At 37.0% G+C, this 20,993-nt stretch overlaps 2 protein-coding genes across 3 annotated transcripts; both read left to right on the top strand.

Moving 5' to 3' along the window:
* The first annotated feature begins 2,855 nt into the window (after window positions 1–2,855).
* Window positions 2,856–5,475, top strand: LOC113058071 (uncharacterized). The gene is made up of 2 exons (XM_026225750.1): window positions 2,856–2,899; window positions 3,772–5,475. The coding sequence occupies exon 2, from the start codon at window positions 3,777–3,779 to the stop codon at window positions 5,325–5,327; it is 1,551 nt and encodes a 516-aa protein (XP_026081535.1). The 5' UTR covers window positions 2,856–2,899; window positions 3,772–3,776; the 3' UTR covers window positions 5,328–5,475.
* Window positions 5,476–6,898: 1,423 nt separating this feature from the next.
* On the top strand, window positions 6,899–20,240 carry LOC113058044 (matrin-3-like). Of its 2 annotated transcripts, none has more exons than XM_026225706.1 (21): window positions 6,899–7,001; window positions 9,054–9,942; window positions 10,345–10,406; window positions 11,362–11,400; window positions 11,508–11,611; window positions 11,851–11,912; window positions 13,118–13,234; window positions 13,396–13,521; window positions 13,607–13,768; window positions 14,369–14,493; window positions 14,583–15,156; window positions 15,731–15,851; window positions 16,545–16,564; window positions 16,663–16,785; window positions 16,963–17,091; window positions 17,672–17,794; window positions 17,879–18,009; window positions 18,094–18,391; window positions 19,189–19,345; window positions 19,565–19,680; window positions 19,903–20,240. In XM_026225706.1, the coding sequence occupies exons 2-21, from the start codon at window positions 9,178–9,180 to the stop codon at window positions 19,954–19,956; spliced, it is 3,408 nt and encodes a 1,135-aa protein (XP_026081491.1). In that variant the 5' UTR covers window positions 6,899–7,001; window positions 9,054–9,177; the 3' UTR covers window positions 19,957–20,240. The 2 variants fall into 2 exon arrangements, with proteins under 2 accessions (XP_026081491.1, XP_026081492.1); XM_026225707.1 differs by having other exon boundaries at window positions 6,905–7,001; window positions 9,169–9,942.
* The last annotated feature ends 753 nt before the right edge of the window (window positions 20,241–20,993 follow it).

The following is a 20,993-nucleotide window of genomic DNA, read 5'->3' on the forward strand; positions in this document are numbered from 1 at the left end:
ATTTTAATCATTTGTTTGTTCGTTCACTCATTTATTCATGCTATGAAATGGCCTTTTATTATATGCTCTTTCTTTTTACTCAGTTTTTAGTTGAGAGTTTGTCAGTATAAATAGGCAGTTTAAAGTTGACAGTCGTTGAAATGGAAACGTGGGATGAACTCCATATATAATGGAGATGATCTAGCTATGTGAATATTCATTTAAACATGCAATCAAATCAACATGCACAAAATGAATACATAAAGGAGGCGGATAGATGAGGTATGTCCCAATTTATAGAGGCGAGATGAAGGATGGGCTTTTTAACCCTCTTCACCTGATTTTCTCCACAAAGGTCCTGTTGAGAAGCACTCTTTGCATGTCAAATTAATCTTACCTTTAGATGTTTTTGTAGCCTTTATTAGTGTACAGCCTGGTGAGCAAACTTTACACTGAATTCATATTGTTTCATGAGCTTGAAACACTTCTGCTTCAGTGAACGCTTATATATTCCTTCAATATGATTTTAAAGCATCCCAGGATGCACCTCATGAAGCTGCTTAAATGAATGAACAAGTGTGAGAGAGCTGTTTATTTTGACCAATAGAAAAAAATTTCTCAATAACTAACCGAGCCGACTGGAGTAACTTGAACCTGACTGCTGCAATATAGTGTTATTCTGCCCTCTGCTGGTGACTTCACGAGATGATGACTTACAGTTCAATAAAAGACCATTCAAGCTATATGACTGATTATTACGTTAAAACATCATTTCAAAAAAGCAAAATGCACGTTGTTATTGTTTACCAGTTAACCAACATAACCATTTAGCAGTTTATTTTTTTCAGTCCAAATTACAATTATTATTATTATTTGTTTTTATTTATTATCTTGGGAGTTCACAGGTAACTTATTTCTATTTTGTATTGCAAATAAAATGTGCAAATATAATTGCATTAAATAATATATATGATTTATTTATTTATTTATTTATGGGCAGTGCTTTAAGTGGCCCAAAACAGGTGCCGGTACTCTATTATAGCCACACAAAAAAATATATATATATTTTCTTTTCTTTTCTTTTCTGATGACTCCCCTCATCCTCTGAGGTAACAACAGCTATATTGAAGGGGTTTTATATACAGCAGTCAACAGGCAACCTTAATAATAAATCCTTTTATTAGTTTGTGGATTTGCTTGAGCTAGAAAGAACTACTGAACATAAATAAAATGTGCAAAAGGATTTTGAAAAATACCCTTAGAAAGAGCTACTGCATTACTGCATTCAAAATTCCAATCTGACTCAAATGAATCGCGAACCAGCTCCGAACTCCCGAACTGATTCAAATGATTCGTGATCACCAAAATGACTCAAATGATTTGCAAACCCGGTACGAACTCCCGAACTGTTTCAAATGATTCGCGATCCCGCTTCGAACTGACTCAAATGATTCGCGAACCCTGTATAACTCTCGAATTTATTCAAATGATCCGCGAAGCCGCTCCGAACTCCCGAACTGATTCAAATGATTTGCGATCCCCAAACTGACTCAAATGATTCGCGAACCCGCTACGAACTCCCGAACTGATTCAAATGATTCGCGAACCCGCTCCGAACTCCCGAACTGATTCAAATGATTCGTGATCACCAATCTGACTCAAATGATTCGCGAAGCCGCTTTGAACTCCCGAACTGATTCAAATTATTCGCGATCCCGCTCCGAACTCCCGAACTGACTCAAATGATTCGCGATCCTACTCCGAACTCCCGAACTGATTCAAATGATTTTTGTGTAAAACCTCAATTAAAACAGATGTCCAAATGAACGTACGGGTACGCTAAAAGCACGTTCTGGGCACATGGAGGTGGTGGTACGCTCAAGAGCTATATTTGGAAGTGGCGGTACCAGTGCATACAGGCCCTTAAAGCACTGTTTATGGGGCTTTACTTGAAAGGAATCAACTCAAATCATTACATTATAAAAGATAGCTGTGGAAGTTTTTAGTATAATATAATTTAGACATTGCATGGTTTAATACCTACTGGCATTGCGGTTTAGGTCAATAATGTAAAAGGTCAGCAGAGCAAAAATTACAAAGCAGAGTAAAAAGGTCCGGGTAAGTGTGAATGGTTTAACAGAATAAACTACATGCAAGCACAGTTCAAGGAACATTTTAAACAGACCAAAAGTGTTATTAATATTGTGTAGGGCTATTAATGATGTCTTTGAAGTTTTACCCTATTACTATTTAATAAAAATTGTTTAAAATATGGGTTATTTCATTTAGTTGCCAAATCTTCCATTTTTAATTAAGTAATTAATTTATATTTATTACACACACATATATATATATATATGTATATATATATATATATATATATATATATATATATATATATATATATATATATATATATATATAATGCAATTATATTTTAATTAATTAATTGTATTAATTTTTATTTCAGTTAACAATAAAAACACTGTTTCTGAGATTGAAATACTTGATCTTCATCATTATTGGGACTGTCCATGCTGCCTGCTATATGCTATAACTAAGAAACGTCAGGGCTTGTAAACTGATTTTTGCGTTTAGAAACTTTCTGCATGGCCTTTCCATCCTCTAATATTGAATTCTTATTAATTAGGGTATTTCATAACCTGACTTTAATGTAAACCAGTCTGCATTTCCCGCAGGAAACCAGATCTTTGCATTTCGGACCTATATTTACATTGATGTCTGAAAAGTGGGACATCAGGTAAAGTGGGTCAAATACATATCACGCTGGAGTGCCCTTAAAACACCAAGAGCCAATCATATTTTAACATTCATGAATAATTTCTATGTTTTCATTCGCCTGACATCACTGTGGTGGGCGTGGCCAAGCGTCAACACAATCGGTCACAACAAGCACATGGTAAGTGCGCTGAATACTCTGCGTAAAAGCCTGCATATGATGATTAATTTGAAAACGACTCATTTTGTATTTCTGCTTTTAAAATAATCAGTTCATGGGCAATTGCGTTTGATTATTTGTAAGGATATTTAAAGTAGTGACCCACTTAGCTTAGCTTAACGTGTTAGGTAAAGTGGGACAGCAGGTATCTGTTAATGTGGGACACAACACTCTTCTGATGAAACATGATCGTTCAGTATCTTATATGAACTACTTTGTCATGGATCATAAGCCTGATGTTTTCTAATAATTCCATTGTAGCTGTGCTAAATTGGACGCTAATGTAATAATGTCAAATGTTTGTCAAAAGATTTGAGTACTTTGAATTAGACTGTTGGTCAGATAGTTAAAAGATAACATATAATCTCTCTCTCTCTATACATATATATATATATATATATATATATATATGTATATATATATATATATATATATATATATATACACACACACACACACACACACACACAAGCACAGAGAGAGAGAGAGAGCGAAATAGCTGATGAAATTCAGCTTTGCATTACAGGAACATATAAAAATAGAAAACACATACTTAAAATTGTAATAACATTTTACAATATTTCTATTTTCTGCAGTTATGATCAAATAATTGCAACCTTGGTGAGCATGAGAGACTTTAAAAAAAAAATCTTACTGATCCTAAACTTATGAATGGGAGTGTATATAGCAAATAATAAATTAAAAATAAATAAATGATTTCTAGTTCAGTCTAGAAGGTGTATTTGCACAAAATATAATAATATTAGCTGAGTAATAGGGATGCCAGAATATTAGACCCAATTGAACAACATTCCAACTTTTATCTTTTCAAGGAAAAATGGAAATGCAAAGTGCGTTTAAAGGAAGAAAGGGTCTAAAGATGAATCAGTGGAGTGAGGAGCGAATGAAAGCTGCAATAGATGAGTATAAAGCACAGGCTGAGTCCGGGCAGAAGCCTGCACTACGATTGCTGGCAAGGAAGTGGAACGTGCCGAAAACGACCCTTCAGAGACGCGTGAAAGGCCTCGTCGAGGGATCCGAGCATGCATCTGGAAGAAAGCCATTCATCCCTGTTGAATCTGAGCGGGAGTTAGCGCGCCTTCTCGCCTCGCTTTCAGAGAGAGGCTTCTCGTTGAGGAAGACTGATGTCCAGTCTCTTGCTTTCGAGTTCGCCAAGATAAATGGCATCAGAGGGTTTTCAGAAGAGAAGCAAAAGGCGGGCTATTACTGGTTCGAGGGCTTTATGAAGCGAAACCCCGGCTTGAAAATAAAGAAACCTGAGACCACATCACCAGCTACAAGAATGAATGAAGAAGAGCTGGGGAAATGGTTCACAACTTACAAAATCACCCTGGATGCTTTGGGAATCAAAGACATCCCTTCACATATTTGGAAGTGTGATGTATCAGGAATACAAGATGTGTTCTCCTCTCAACAATCTGTCGAGGAAAGAGAAGATCCCTGCATTCAGATCACAACCGAGGAGGAAACAGCCTCAACTATACTAGCAGCATTCAACGCCAGTGGTGTGTTTGCTCCTCCACTTATCATTTCTAAAGGAATCAAGGTGAGAAATGAGTGCATGAATGAAAACATGTGCATGAGAGCATCAGATGATGGCTGGATAACAGCAGAGCTGTTCCTTGAGTGGGGGGAAATGTTTGTGGCACAGCTCCCGAAAGATGACTCCAGGCCCCACCTTCTCCTCCTCGATGGCCAAAGCAGCCACGTCTTCAACCTCAGCTTCCTCAATCTCATGAAGCATAACGATGTGGAGGTCATATGCTATCCTGCACCGCAGCCAGCTCTGTGTAGGAGCCTCAAACTCAACTGGTGTGAAGCGAGTCGCAAGTGGAATCAGCAGTGTGTGGGAATGAAGTTGGCCGAAGCACATCATTGTTCTGTTTTCATGGAAGCATGGAAGAAAACTGCCACTGTGGAAAGAGCCAAGGATGTGTTCAGAACAACAGGAATGTTCCCGATAAATGAGTTTACCTCCATTGGGCATGAAAGCACCACGCCATGCACTGAAGACGCTGCACATTGCAGCTCTCATGAGCTTCCAGCTGTTGAAGTGGCATCCTTCAAAGACTTTGTGGTCATACAAAAGAGTCACAGGGGTGTAAAGACAGTACCATATTTACAAAGAAACTCAGAATACCTTCTTTATGATGAACATTTTAAACAAAAAAATGAACTGAATACAGCCGCCGTCTCCTATAAATGCAGGGGCTGCTTCATAAACCACGGCTCGAGGGACGATCCAAGAGCTTCTGAAGCGTGGATCAGATGCAGCAACTGTAAGGCCTGCTACCACGAATCTTGTGCGGAAGAGGATGGGATATATGAATGGGTTTATGATGGAGATGGTAATAAGCGATTAAACTAAAGGGTGAAAAAAAGCATAATTTAAGAACAAGAAAACACAACGACAGAATATACCATTTAGGTTCATTCAGTCACAACAGTCTAGTGGTGTTTAAATAAAATCTGTGTTGAAATAAAAAAAGTGTTGTTAGAATAACAAAGATTAATGACTAAAGTACATTAATCCTTTGACGCATCTTAATGAGCCACTATTTATACAGTAATAATATATTTGTGATTAATACTTTTTGTTGTTTGTTTTTTACAAATTAGTAATACATTAAGTTCCATTCTATCTACAAACCCGTACAAATTCCAGAAAAGTTGGGACACTGTACAAATTGTGAATAAAAAAGGAATGGAATAATTTACAAATCTTATATTTAATTCACAATAGAATATAGATAACATATCAAAAATTGAAAGGGAGACATTTTGAAATGTCATGCCAAATATTGGCTCATTTTGGATTTCGTTGGAGCTACGCATTACAAAAAAGTTGGGACAGGTAGCAATAAGAGGCCAGAGAAGGACCAATTTGCAACTTATTTCAACCACACAGTGGTAAACCTGGCCTTGTCCCAACTTTTTTGAGATGTGTTGATGCCATGGAATTTTAAATCAACTTATTTTTCCCTTAAAATGATACATTTTCTCAGTTTAAACATTTGATATGTCATCTATGTTGTATTCTGAATAAAATATTGAAATTTGAAACTTCCACATCATTGCATTGATTTTATTCCCAATTTGTAGTGTCCCAACTTTTTTTAAATCAGGTTTGTAGTCAGTGTTAAATTCAAACACTAACTAAACATAACTTCAAAATAAAAGCAGTAAAACAGTCAATAACACATTACAAGCAATTAACAGATTGTATTAGTATCAAACAAAAATACACAAAAAATAGTTGTTTTCCCAGCATAAGTAGGACTGTATGTATGGTGTTGATGTTCAATTCTTGAATTAATTTCAGTCAGTTCTCAGGAAGTAACGGTTGAGCCAGTTCACAAATACAACTGGACCTTAGTTCTGGTTCAATGATGAAAGACAATAAATGAGCATATTATGAGCTCCTAAATAATTCAGAGCCACTGGGGAATTATCTGCATCATGACGTTGTTTGAAGTTAAAAACCATTACAAAACCACATGGAGTTCCCCAAAGTCTGAGAGGGCATCATATAAGGCATCATTGGGTTTTACCGGGACCTGTCTCTGCACACTTGCACTGAATGGATCAGTCTGGAAAACTGAATACACAGCATTTGTTCAGTCACATCTCGGTGTAAATCATCAATAAGCAATGAATTCTGTGTTTGTTTGTGTTTTTTTTTTTTTTTGTTATTTTGGTTGACCGTTATCCTCAACTGAAGACCAATTCTAGGACTTGACTGTCCTTTAAAGAAGATTATTTTCTGAAAGCTATTAGTATAAAGCACAAATGCTGAGTACATGCTATTCAGGTCAAGCTAATGATGTACACCTCCTCCGAAAAATACAAACTTGGGTATTAGTTTTGACGATCCAACTAGGACTCTCATTTTGAAATTTAACACAGGAAGTGAAAAACTATTTCGTAGTCGTTTCCGCCTTCACGCTCTGCGCACGCAGTTAGCTTTGCTGTTGTTCGCGTTTCACTTTGTGCGACGAAAAGAACTTCAACCCAAAGGTTGGGAAGAAAAATAAAAAAAAATGTAAGTCAGTGCATTCGAGTGACATATGTGATATTACACCACTTGTATTGTAATAACAGACTATGATGAACCAGAAGTTGCACACTTTGGCCTAGCGTTATTAGATAAAGATTGCACGTTTGCTGTAAAGGCCTTGTCGTGCACGTTAGTCGCGTGCCTTTTTATCATCCCATTGTGTTTAACTTAACGTTATATGCTTCGCCTAAATAAATTATGTGCACTATTTCGCGGTTAATATAAGAATACAGTCCTAAAATGAAATGGAAGTTATTGTCGTAGTAATAGTGCATTTATTTCATCTGCTCTGAATCTGGATAGCAGTGGCATTGCCATGGTTACACAATTGTTTCTAATTCATATTTTGCATAATGTTTAATAAGCCTCAGATTCCAGTTTTGATTTTAGCTGTGCTGATATATTCTCTTTACTAATGCATATCATTTCAAACTAACTTTAGCCTTCATAAATCGTGTCTTAAAACATTTATTTTACAAATATTTTTTCAGCTGTAGCTATTTTAATGTGTTTAGTATATCTTCCCACCATGCTTTCTGGTGTTGTTATCAATTTGCATTGCATTACTTGCTCAGACAGTATTCAAACATCCGAAAATATGCATACAGATCCTCTGCACTTCTCAGATTACAGTGAATGGTTCCCTTTTTCAGCATTCATGGTTACGGAATTGTTTTACCCAATAATTTTTCCCCCAAACAATCCAGCTATGAGGTGATTAACAACATTACAAACTTTGATTTGAAGCCAGCTGTATTTGAAAGGAGGGAAAAAAAGACAAAGGTACAGTTCTGTGTACTTACAGGCTGTAGTGAGGGGAAGAACTGTAATTATAATTTTTCTATGTGACATTTTTCCACTCTAATGTATGTTATATATATATAATTTATATGCAAAAAAAAAAAAAAAAAAGATATCTGCGGTAGATGTTGCACAGTGATAATTGGCTGGAACTGTACTGACCAATCAGAAGCAAGTACCAGGACTATACTTTTTATAATGGTGTGGTCACAAATATAATTGTGAGTTATGAGTTTGGTTTAAAGATATGTTAGATACTTTTCTTAATTTTTTTAGTTTTTAATTACGTTTTCCCCAACCAAAAAAAAAACCTCCTGTTTTTGCATATCCCTGTACATGTTTCATTCATGCATACAGCCCATCAGAACTTATTGTTTCTCTGTGTTAAGCAGTTTTGTTTTTTGTTTTTAATTGAAAATTGGTCTATTTTTGGTGTTTTGGCTGCACAATAGCCACTGGTTTGATATTGATACTTGTCAGCCTGTTTCATAATACACACTTTTCTCATTTCAGCTTTCCAAAAGCAGAGATGACACTCTTTTGAATAAAATAATACAAATAAATAGCTTGTCAAATGAGACACCATTATGCTCATATTTTTCCATTTTGGATGATTTCTATTTGGGCTTTTCCATTATAAACACCACAGTTTCAAGTCACAGTTAATGTGTATAAAATTGCACTTTTCTTTGGACGAGCATACATATCTTGTTCAGAAAACCCCTGGCTCTCTTTGGACCCTCATTTGTTTCACTTGAGTTCGACCATTGGCTTTATCAAGACCTTTTGATTCCAAATTATTTTTGCATTTATGCGCCAAAGTTGATTAGCTTTATTACAGTCAAATTTGTTTTCTTTCATGGATTTCTGATTTGTAGTTTTTGGTCATGCAGTACAACTTAAGAGGCATGAACACTATATCCTTGGTTCTCTCCTGATCAAGAATCTACAATGTTTCCCTCTCTTTCCCATCCACATTAAAGGCTCTAAAATTGATTCAGGCTCTGTTTTCCTTCAAAACTCTATTGTACTATTGCTCTTCATGGTACCTTTAAATCGTCATTATTTGGTCAGTGTATCAGACTGTCCATGTTGTACCTCTGTCATTTGTAAATAATTTTGACTTCTGTTACTTGCATTGTATGGATTTGTGGAGCTCACTGTCTTGCTTTCCTATGCCACTGCTAACCATTTCGCGAGCATGCTAGAAATCATTGCTCCATTGTGTTTCTGCAGACCTGTTTCATTCTGGAGGAGCTCTCTTTTCTCGATCCAGGCTTAGAAATCGACGGATTGTCTTTCTGGGGACTTTTTAAATTCGCTTTGTTCCTCTCTTTTTCCACTCATCCAGAGCGCCGTCATGTCCCAGAAACTGACCGGTGATGATGCTCAGAAAGGCTTTGCTGTTGGCCGTGGGCTTTTGGCAGCTGCCGAGACTTTGAACTTTAGTATGGGCGAGACGCACTCGGACCCCTACGGCTCTTCTTCCCAGTCTCATGGCATGTCTGGTTTGGGTGGAGGGGAGGTAAAAGACCACGACTCTCAGCTGTCCCGCCGGGCGGGCAGCCACATTAGCAATACCATGAAACTGTTCGCCAGCCTAGGCCTGTCGCCCACCGATCTGGACGCGCTGGCGCAGGTCCCAGAGGAGAACATCAGTGTGGAGACCTTGCCCCATCTTATCATGCAACTTAAGAACCGCAAGATGGAAACCGGCCGCCGCATGGCTGGCGATATGTCAACTGTTTCTTCTGAGACTTCGTACAGAGGCGGCCGAGACGATTGGGGCGGCTCCCAAGGCGGAAGATTGGACCGTTCCGGAGGACAGGCTCAAAGCCGCTCGCAAGGCGACTTCGGTTATACTTCCATGCAAGACTCGTCCGGTCGTGGATACGACATGTTAGATTACAGCAGCGGTAGCGGCAGAGACCGCCAGTATTCTGATCTTTCCCATGACTCCTACCGCAGCCTTGGCATGTCGACGTCATCGGCATCTGACGACATGTTCATGCAGAGAAGAATGGGCACCCCGTCTCAGGGAAAAGTGCAGGATTTCTTGGGAGTCATGCCCCTCATGTTTCCCCATGTGTGCTCCCTTTGTGATTTTGATGTGCACTCTGTCATGGTGAGTAATTCAAGCCGCTTGACCTCTGCACACACACTTCCTTCTTCTTGAGTCCTGCTCATTGAAGAAGACTTTCTTTAAACATAATTTGTTGCATTTAAATCAGCACCTCTTAGTTTTGCTTAGCGTCAAGTTGCTTTACAAAAAATCTAGTATGAACTGTTGTTAGTTCTATTACTGACTCTCTGGCTTTATGCTTGGATCCAGTTAGGACAGATAGTATGCCGAGCTTATTTCAGATCCATTCCAGTACTCAGAAAGGACAGCTTGTCAAGTTAGCTCTGAACCAGATGTCAAGCCTTGAACTGTTTAGAAATCACAGCTGATTCACTGTCACTTACAAGCAATGTTGTTTCAGTATATTAAGATTTTTTTTTTTTATCCTTTCCTGTGTTTGTGAAGGAATGGACTCAACACACGAATGGGATTCGTCACTCGGAAAACCGCAGAGTCCTTCTGCAAATGTAAGTGGACTCTTCTGAAAATTGATAAACTGTTCATTCACACGTGTCATTTAGAAACAAGACTAAATTTGGCCTCCAATAGAGGTGGAATTCCACTTTATAATCACTTTCCATGAAGTGACAGTATTTTGGGGTGAATGGAACCTTTAAATTTACCCTCTAGTGATTTTTAATATGAATCAAAGTTGGCCCCTCCAAATTGCTTAATGAAGATGAGCCTTTTATTAACTTTTTACTTATTTAATTGCAGTCTTTCAAGCCTACTTTTAATATAAAAGTACAGTTGAAATACAAATGTGACCATGTAACACAAAACCAGTTTTAAAAACGCAGGGGTATATTTGTTGCAATAACCAAAAATAAACCATTGTATGGGTAAAAATTATTAATGTTTTACACGTTTTATGCCAGAAATATTTAGGATATTGAGTAAAGATCATATTCCATGAAGATATTTCATAAATTTCCCACTGTAAATGTTTAAAAACCTAATTTTGTTTGAGGAGTAATATGCATTGCAAAGAATTCATTTGGACAACTTTAAAGGGGATTTTCTCATTATTTAGATTTTTTTTGCACCCTCAGATTCCAGATTTTCAAATAGTTGTATCTTGGCCAACTATTGTAAGATCCTAATAAACCATCCATTTTATTCCGCTTTCAAATGCTGTATAAATCTCAATTTAGAAAAATTGACACTTAAGACTGGTTTTGTGGTCAATGGTCACAAATATAAAGAACATGACTGTTTGTAACCTAAAATGTAACCTCTGATATGATTATCAAATAGGAGTTCCTGTAATTTTTTGCATTAAAAAGTTGTCATGTATGACTTCTAGACATGATTGCTAACATTTGCTCTTGCAGTCTTTAAAACTGAATTTGTCATTCAAGTGTTCAACGTTAAGAGCTCAGCATTTCAAGGAGCTTTTAACTTTTTCCTGTCGTTTCATAGGTACCCGGACTGGGATCCTCAATTGCCCTCTAGTCACAAGTAAGTTACTAGTAGTTTTTCCAAACACTTCTTTCATAAGGATGATGCATCCTGCTTTTTATGAATAAAATAGTTGTTTTAGAGCATTAAAAATAAATTCCTCTCAGGTCGACGTCCCTTTCCCTGGACACGAAGAGTCGTTCAGATGGCTTGTTGGGGGCAGCTCCAATTGGTGCCGGTCTACGAAGTACAGGGATGAGCTCCAACTGGGGTAATAAATCAGTGAGAGGATGTAGTCTGGTCTAAAACAATTACTTTCCACAGCGGACATCCTTTCTGCTATCTGTCTACAAGCAAATAATTTTGCTGAATCAGAAATCCACTTTCATTCTGTGTACTTGAGCAATCTGGATTCTATTTGTCTTCCTGTGGGTTTAACACAAAACAATACGGTGAACTTTTCTTTTGATGCACGGGCTAATTTGGGTCATTTAAATCACTTTTTTTCAGGATCTAGTTCCAGTATGGGAATGACAAGTAAAATGACTTCCTATTCAACACCACTACCCAAGGTAATAATGTACTAAAGTTTTGTTAAAATTATGAAAGTGCTGTATGTAATTTGACTGCATTAACGTATAAAATACCATAGTATGTTTGCTAGGGATGTAACGGTTAACAAGCTATTAAAATGTGACGATTCAAAACAGATGCTAGACAAATCGTGATTCATTTAGGGGTAGGAGTTTATAGGAATGTATGTCTGAGGGGAACTTACTGTCTTTAGAAAAGTTTAGAATGGTATTTTTTCCTTTTCCTCTTGCCTCTGTGTAATGCATATTAAAGTTCATAAGTGCAGCACTGCTTTGTTTACAGTGGTAACCAAGGAAACGCTTTAAGCTCCACCTGCTGGCAGAAAGTGAATCTGCGTCTCGTTCAGCTCGTTTGCTCTCTGTTTCATGCAGATATTTTTATGTATAGTTTCAAAAAACTCAAGTCAAACCATTCTGTTTTTGCTTCAGATTTCAAAATTATACAATCTAATTTAGATTAAAAACTGCTCATGTTGCATGTATGCAGCATCTTTGTTTGGATCATGATTGAAATGCAGTGGTTGCCTCTAATTTTAAATGCAAAGAGCAAAGAAAAAGCCTTTGTTTATATGAAGAGATTTATTGTATTTGTGTTAATTATTTGATTTGGGACTTGTTATTTACATTTACATATTTAAATGTTGTTATTTAGCAGATACCTTTAGACAAAGCGACTTACAAATGAGGAAAATAAAAGCAATAAGAAAACAACAAAAGCGTGTTAATATGCAAGTGCTATATTAGTATATTGTTATAATGTTATATTACAATTTCACAAAGAAATGCACAGTATTTTGTCCAAGCAATAATAAAGATGCCTTTAATTTATAATTTGTCTTAAATTTCATTTTGTAAAAAATTTAAAATCGTGAATCGAAGCGTAAAATCAAAATGCTCAATTGAATCTTGAGTTGAGTGAATCGTTACATCCTTAATCTAATGTTCACATACTTGATGACAATGCTACAGTCAGTTATTCTACTTTGAAATGTAAGATTTCCAATACCCACTTTAACTGCTATCTGTCAGTTATTACATACTGCACCTTTAAAATCAGTCCATCAGCTCTGTTGCACTGAAAATGCTCCCACAATTAATATACTGATATATTATAATTGAGATGTTTTTGGGATCTGTTGATGGTTATCTTGGTGCTTGTACACTCATAAATGTTTTTGTTTAAGATAAGAAGTAGGGTTGTCGTGGCAAAATACGAAAGGAAACCAATGTCACCAAACAGCCTGTTTGCCTTGGCAAAACCCTTTGGCACCATCTGTGAACATCTAATCCTGAATAACAAGGTAGGTTCTGTACATATATGAACACTCATTCAAGATCAAAGGTCATTACAATGTCATTTTACCTCAGTTTGGAATTCGTATGCACTGTAATTGCAATCTGGTTTGAGTGCATAATGGCATAAAGCTGATTTATTACATTGATAATTTGGTGTTTTTCAAAGGCTTTTTTGGAGATGCAGACTCATGAGGAGGCTTTGGCCATGGCTAATTATTACCAACGCAAACCTGCCATTTTGCATGGGAAAGAGATACACATTTATTTGTCAAAGGAACTGATGGCAATCGAGGTACGAATGTTTCTTTTAACAATGGAAAGAAGTTAAGAAAATCAACCAATCAGTTCTATAAAGCTTATTTGCTTTATCAATAAAGAAAAGTGGAAGGTCGGACAGAGAAACTAGGCCTGTGAAGAGAGGAGTCAGCCAGGTGGTGTTTTTCTCCAATTTACCACGAGGTGGTGAGAAGAAAATGGAGCTCCTCACAATAGCTCGTAGATTTGGCACAGTTGAGAAACATCTCTTTCTAAACGATGAGGTAAGATACGTATGCAGCATGCATCTCTAAAATACATCCTAGTTCACGGATCTCTTTTAGGGATGGGTAAAACTAAACAATTATCTCGGTAATGTGTTTTATAGCGAAGGAAAATCATTTTAAAACAGCGTCAACAAAAACTTCATTCATATTGTTTAACATTGATATTCTGACTTAATATTGCATTCAAAGATACACCTGCATTATTCTCTAAATTTTTTTTTTTTTACTACAGAAATCATAGCTCAAACATCTCCAAAAACAAGTGAAATACTGTTAACATAGTTGAAAATAATCCAGGCGTTTTCTCCACATTGTTTTGTTCATTGCCTTCATTTTGTGAATGGAAAAATTATAACTTAATCATATGTTCCACTATAACCATATATAGTAATAAATGGCAGTGATCGTGCATATTTTATTGTTGTTGACAACACAGACAGGACTTTTGTCTTTTGTGAAGCTAACAAATCAGAATTTTTAACTGATTTATAACTCAGCGAGGCCACATTTGTCTTAATTTTACACTGCAAACATGCTGTGGGTAATTGACAGCGATCGCTTCTGAACTCTTTCTCACTTTAACTGCTTCTAAAACAGGCATTTGTTCAAATGAGCAATCCTGAGGATGCAGAGATGTTGGTGAAGTACTACACCATCAATTCTTTGACTATCAATAAAAGATCCATTCGACTGAACATCTGCACAAAGTATAAGACTCTAACGTAAGTTGTCCTTCTTATCCAGGGAAAACGCTTGTATCTTTAAAAAGGAAACCAAATCAGATGTGACGTAAATCTGTTTGATGTTCCAGGGTCCCACCAGGCAAGGGCGAACAAGTAAGGGAACCACCTCCCCGTAAGAACAGCAGCACTAGCAGCAGTGCCACCAGCAGAACGGGTGATAAACCTTCATCAAAGTCTCAGAGGTCTTCCTCTACTTCCAAATCCAAAGAGAGCTCTGATGACAAAGAAGAGGAGCCGAAGCCTAAGGAAGCAGAAGCCCTTGGCGGTGTGTCCGGGGATGAAGAAGCTGATGTTATGGAAGCACGTGATGGAGACGAAGAGGGTTTTGATGAAGCAGATGATGTCGAACTATCCTGTGATCCAGAGCAAGCCACTGAAGAACAAGAAGATATTGAAGACACCAATGTAGGGGATGAGGAGGACCCCGAAGCGCAGCAAGCCAGAGATGCCTCCAATGATGCAGAAACCACAGAGAACCAAGAGGACTTTAGTGAAAAACAGGAAGAGACTGAGCTGGAGGAACCTGCAGCATCTGAAGCAGAGCAGGAGGAGAGCACCTCTGATTATCCTAATAAAGACCTTGAGGAACAGAATGAAGAGCAACCTGAAGATGAGGGTGCTGAAGAGGACAATGCAGAGCAGGCAGGAGCTTTAACACATAATCTTTAAAAATGAACCTGCCTAATCCTTTGTTACAGGGATAGTTCATTGAAAATTTTAAATTATCATTTACTCACCCTCTTAATTAAAAGTACACTGCAACGTCAAAGTAATGTTAAATATACAGTGGAAACCTGGCCACCTGGCCATTAAAAATGTAATGTAGGGACTTCTGGGAATGTCATTTAATTGTTTTTTATAGTTTTATAGTAATAAAACATTTACCATTATTTACCATATATGGTACAGTCAATTACAGTAGAGAAGTGATTTCTGAGAAATGCTGTTGACATGGAAATGACCAAAACAAACACACCCCTAACCAAAAGGATCACACCCCTGTTTTGATAGCTCCGCCCATAATTCACAAATGTGCTTTGCAACAAGCACCGCTTTTGTCCTCTTTGGAGCTTGACAGCCCTTATTACTAGTCATCACAGCGTGAATATTCTTTTTTTTTCTTCTTTTAGAGTGAGCTACTATTATTCATAGAAATTGCATGTTTTTCACTGTTTTAACCTGCAGTTCTGTTGCCTCTTTCTGTATCTGCTTCTAGGAGGGTGAAAACGAAGTGGATTTTCCTGAGAATATAGATGAGTTTGTTACTCTTGATGAGCTAGCGGAGGAGGAGGATGCTGAGAAACAAGACTCAAAGTCCAAATCTAAAAACACATCAGGTACTGAACTTGAGCAACTACGATGGCTTTAGCAGTGGTCCGTGACAATTGAGTCTACAGTGATAAATTAAAATAAAGATACAATCATTATCAGTGAAATCTCAATGTCAGTGCTCTCTGACTTTGTCCGTTTTAACCAGCTAGAACAAACAGAAGAGAACATGACACGCAAACATTTAAATCAATGTTTAATTAACCAAAAATGGTCATTACCATTCAAAAAGTGGCAAGTAAGATATTATTTTCTTAAATTTACCAAGGATTTCTTAAAAGTGGCATTAATGACTCTTACATTGCGACGAACAAATACATTTTAAAACAAATACTGTTACGTTAAACTATGTTAAAAGAATCCTGAAAATAGTATCATGGTTTCCACAAATATTTTAAGCAGCACAACTGTTTTCAACATTGATAATAATCAGAAATATTTCTTGAGCATCAAATCAGCATATTAGAATGATTTCTGAAGATCATGTGACACTATAAAGACTGGAGAAATTATGCTGAAAATACAGCTTTACATCACAGGAAAACTGTAATTTTGAACTGTATTAATATTTCACAATATAACTGTTTTTACTGCATTTATGATCAAATAAATTCAGCCTTTGTGAATAGATGCTGATCGAACATGCTTTTTCTGTTTTTCATCCATTTAAATAATTTCTTATCTCATCTTGTATGTTTCAGGAAGCTCCAAGGATAGTGGAGTAAGTCACTTATTTCTTACATATTTGAAAGTGTATTTTAGTAGTTTGCAGCTAATGGCTGAACATTGATTTACTGATTGTGTACTTTCTCATTGTAGGGATTGAGAGTTGTAAATGTTGTTGGGTTTAAACGTGGCTACGGTTATCTGGATGAAGTCCTTGCTCTTGCAAAGCCATTTGGTAAAGTGGTGCGGCACCTGGTTTTGGACATAAGGCCTGAGGTAACAGCTCAGATGTTTTGTTTTGGCCACCTCACAGCAGTTTAACTTTAGCTATCCACATACATTTCCAATGCTAGATAATTTAATAGTACATTTATAAATGATTATTATGCATTGACAAACTGAGGGAATGTTTTTGTCATTCTGCCTATTTTTTTTTCTTGTCATCTTTGTTAGGCTTTTCTGGAGCTCTCCAGTGAACAAGAGGCAAGAGCAATGGCTAGTTTTTACAGTGGAAATGTCATACCATCTGTGTGTGGAAAGCCTGTGAAGGTTTATCATTCACACACCTATCCAACCATCCAGGTGAGACTTGGGCTTATTGAAGGGATAGTTCACCCAAAAAAATTTAAATTTGCAGTCAATTTATTCACCCTCAGGTCATCCAAGATATAGTTTACTTTTTTTCTTCAGTAGAACATTAAAGAAGATTTTTAGCTGAATCCAGTAGTCGTTGGTGATTCATAAAAATAGAATTCTGTACGTTTCTTAAAACAAATTAATAATTATGGCTCCTGATGATATATACTGAGGTCTTATGAAGCAAACCGATCGGTCTGTGCAAGAAACTAGTTAAACCACTTCACCAAATAATCTTCTTGCACAGACTGATTGTTTCGCTTCATAAGACCGCAGTATATATCGTCAGGAGCCACAAAGAGTCATTTTGTCTTCCTTGATACGTGTTTTTTTTTTTGTTTTTTTAAACGGGCATATGCTCACTTGCATTGTATGAATCACCAAAGACCACAGTTGTAGCAAAAAATCTTCATCTTGGTTGAAATGAACAGCACATTTACATTTTTGGGTGAACTCTCCCTGAATCCTGCCTGTGAATCTAAAAGGAGCAGAATCTAACACTAATGTTTATGTACAATATCTACAGAGCGGCAGAGTCATCTACGTTCGTAATATTCCACCCTTCAAAGGCTCGGATGCATTGCTTCTGAAAATCGCAGAACCTTTTGGAAAAATTAAGAGATATTTTCTGAATCGATTGCGCAGTGAGGTAATGTAAAGTTGTCACTCTTTCTGGTGGATACACATGCGATATTAATATGGGTTTAATGATATCTGTGGTATATTTGCTCAGTGCTTCATTGAGATGGAGAGAGGAGAAGATGCTGAGAAAATGGCAGAGGCCTACAAGGAAAATCGACCTAAATTCGAAGGCAAACGACTCGTTGTCTACGTGAGCAGGAAATATAAGCAACTCAAACATGGGTCAGTTGGAAATTCAGATTGCCTTTTTTCTCTTCCCAAAGGATCTTGAATGGCATATATTTTGACGATATAATCTTCTCACAGACACAGACCTCCAAGCCCAGAGCCTGAGGACAAACGGCCGCTCAAGAGGGAGCGCTCCGGAGAGTCTGAAACCCAGAGCAACTCCTCTGGCAAAAGTAAGGATAAGAAAGAGGAAGAACCTTCTGTCAAGAAGATGAAAGTGGAAGAGCCGGTCTCTGATAAAGCTGAGGATGTGGAGATTCAGAAAGAGAAGGAAAGCCAAAATGTTTCAGCAGAAACCCTTGATGAACTGAAGATTGAGCCAGAGGAGGAACAAAGCAAAGACACATCAGAGCACCAGAATATGGAGACTGAACCAGTGAGTGACCTCAGTGTTTTTCTTTATAACACGAATAGTATGTTTGTCATTCCTTTTGGAGGGTTGCATGCTATCCATAAGTGAGATTTCCCTTTTCAATGGGAACGGATTAGGAGAAAGGTAGCATTACATCACTTCCTCAGCAATGGATGCTTTGCAGTGAATGGGTGCCATCAGAATGAGTCAAAACAGCTGATAAAAACATCACATTAATCCACACCACTGCAGGCCATCAGTTAATGTCTTGTGAGAAGAAAAGCTACACGTTTATTATAAACATCCATCACATGTTCAAAGGTTTGTTGTTGGTGATGATAAAACAACAAATTTACATATCATCAATATCAGGCAGAAACCTTGTATGTCCAAAAGCACTACCACTTTCTGGATAATTAAACACTGTGTTGTCAGAGTTGGTATTTGTACGTAATATATGATCAGACACTTGCATTTGCCATTATAATATTAACATTTTATGAAATAAAGCACAAATGCAGTTATGAAGTTATTAACCAGTAAATGACCAAAAGTCCATAATCACGTTCCCTCCAGTGAAGAAGTTATCTCACCTGGATCAGAAGAGAAAAATGCACAGATCAAGCATGGGTTAAAAGCTTACAAAACAGCTCTAAACAAGCATGTCTGTGGATTTTGATGGCAGAGACAACAGGGGGAAGTGTTATGGATTGTGGACTCCTGTATTGACTGTGATCTCAGTCCAGACTGGATCCATACGATTCTTATAAATGCTTTCACACTGCCAGCACTTAATTTAGTCTCTGCTTTCCTTTGCCCAGGAGCCTCAAGATGAAGAGACTGTTGCTGCTCCCCCTGTTATTGAATCAGAGAAGAGCGTGAAGACCGAGGAAAAACCTATTACAACAGCAGCGCCTGAAATAAAGCTCGACATTAGCCATGCTACTCTTGGGCAATATGATCCTAATGTCCCAGTGGGTAAGATAACTTTGCTTTTGTGAAAAGAAATAACAAGCTTTGACATAACCAAGCTCTGGATTTAGTCTGCTAAATACAGATTCAAATCTCAAAATAAATACGGCACTAAATCAGGGCCAAAATATTGGCCTTTGATCACTGTTTGTTCCCTCGTGCAGTCTAGTCATGATAGATTGCTTGTAAGAAGTCTCTTAATGAATCCCATTTGACCCTTTTCAGGTGTGGAGTTTGTGAAGATGGGATACTATTGCAGAGTCTGCTTTCTGTTTTACTCCAATGAAGACACCGCTAAGAAGATCCACTGCAGCAGCCAAGGACACTATGATAAACTTAAGGTGATAATTATTTCCATCCTCACCTATTAATATTATGGTTATTTAACATTCTGTCACTTGTAATGCACTGACTGTTAAAGCATAAGATTATCTAGTTTATGTATTGTAGCTTGTTGATTTACATGTCTTTTTTATTGCATTATTACACTGACCTATTCGTCCTTGTTCAGTGTTTTTGTTGTTTTGTTCGTGTTCGAAAACAAATGTTCTTTTTCTCATCAGAAATATTTGGAAAAGGAGAAAGCCAAAGCGCAGAGTAACGGAACGAAGAAATAAACCGAAATATCTCTTCATCTGTCTCTTATGCTATGTTCGTGGTTTCTTGTGTTCAGCCATGTGCATTTATATTTAACTTTTTGTTGTTTTTTTTTCTAAAAAAAATTGTTAGACTGGGGTTTTTCTCTTTTTAAAGTAGTATTGAAAGCTGGCACATTCATAAATCCTGGTTGTTCTGTCTTAGCGATTTAGATGTGAAGTTTAACACATTTTACTCAATTGCTACTACTAAACCTGTATTTTTGTTTTTCCTTTCTTTTATTAAACTTTCAGCATTCCTCAGACTCCGCCTGACTGTTTTAATCATTTATTTTTGTATTCTGTGAAAGAAGAACCTATTCATGGCCCCATTGTTACAATGCAATTATCTGTCTTACAAAATGCACCTTACAATAAAACTTTGTGAACGTGTTTCGTCACAAAAAGTTGTAAACCTATTTATCAAAATCAATTCTTCTGCACTATAAATGTGCCTTTTGACACAATTTTGTGAAATTATCCCATTTAGCCATGTTTGAGCATGTTGTTTTTCACATTCATGTTAATGCTTATGTTGTGTGAATGTCTGCTCTTGGCAGAACCTGTGCAATGAGTTGAATTTGTTCAGACTCTAAACCCGTGATCACTTGGGGCTTTGGGATTTAATTAAAACACCACTATTTAGAAATAATACATTTTTCTCTTATTCAGAATTCAATAACTATCTGATACTTATGTGCTCGCATTGACTCACCATGACTGCCACACATACTTGAATAAACGGAAACAAGCCCCCGGTGTGTCTTTGTGTTTACGGACAATGCACCATATGGTAACGGTAACAGAGTTCATTTATTTAAAAAGAAATGCGTTACAGTATTAGTTACTGTCAAAGTAACTGCGTCCCAACACTGGACAACACTCTTAAAAAAAGGGTTAATTGGGGTTCAATATAGAACCATAGGGTTCTTTACTCAATTCCAAAGAACCTTTTATGCTAAAAAGGTTCTATAATGACAAGAAAGAACCCTTTTGGCACAAAGGTTCTTTAGGCATTT

The sequence above is a fragment of the Carassius auratus genome, chromosome 39 (assembly GCF_003368295.1).
Source record: "Carassius auratus strain Wakin chromosome 39, ASM336829v1, whole genome shotgun sequence".
Taxonomy (NCBI): Eukaryota; Metazoa; Chordata; class Actinopteri; order Cypriniformes; family Cyprinidae; genus Carassius; species Carassius auratus.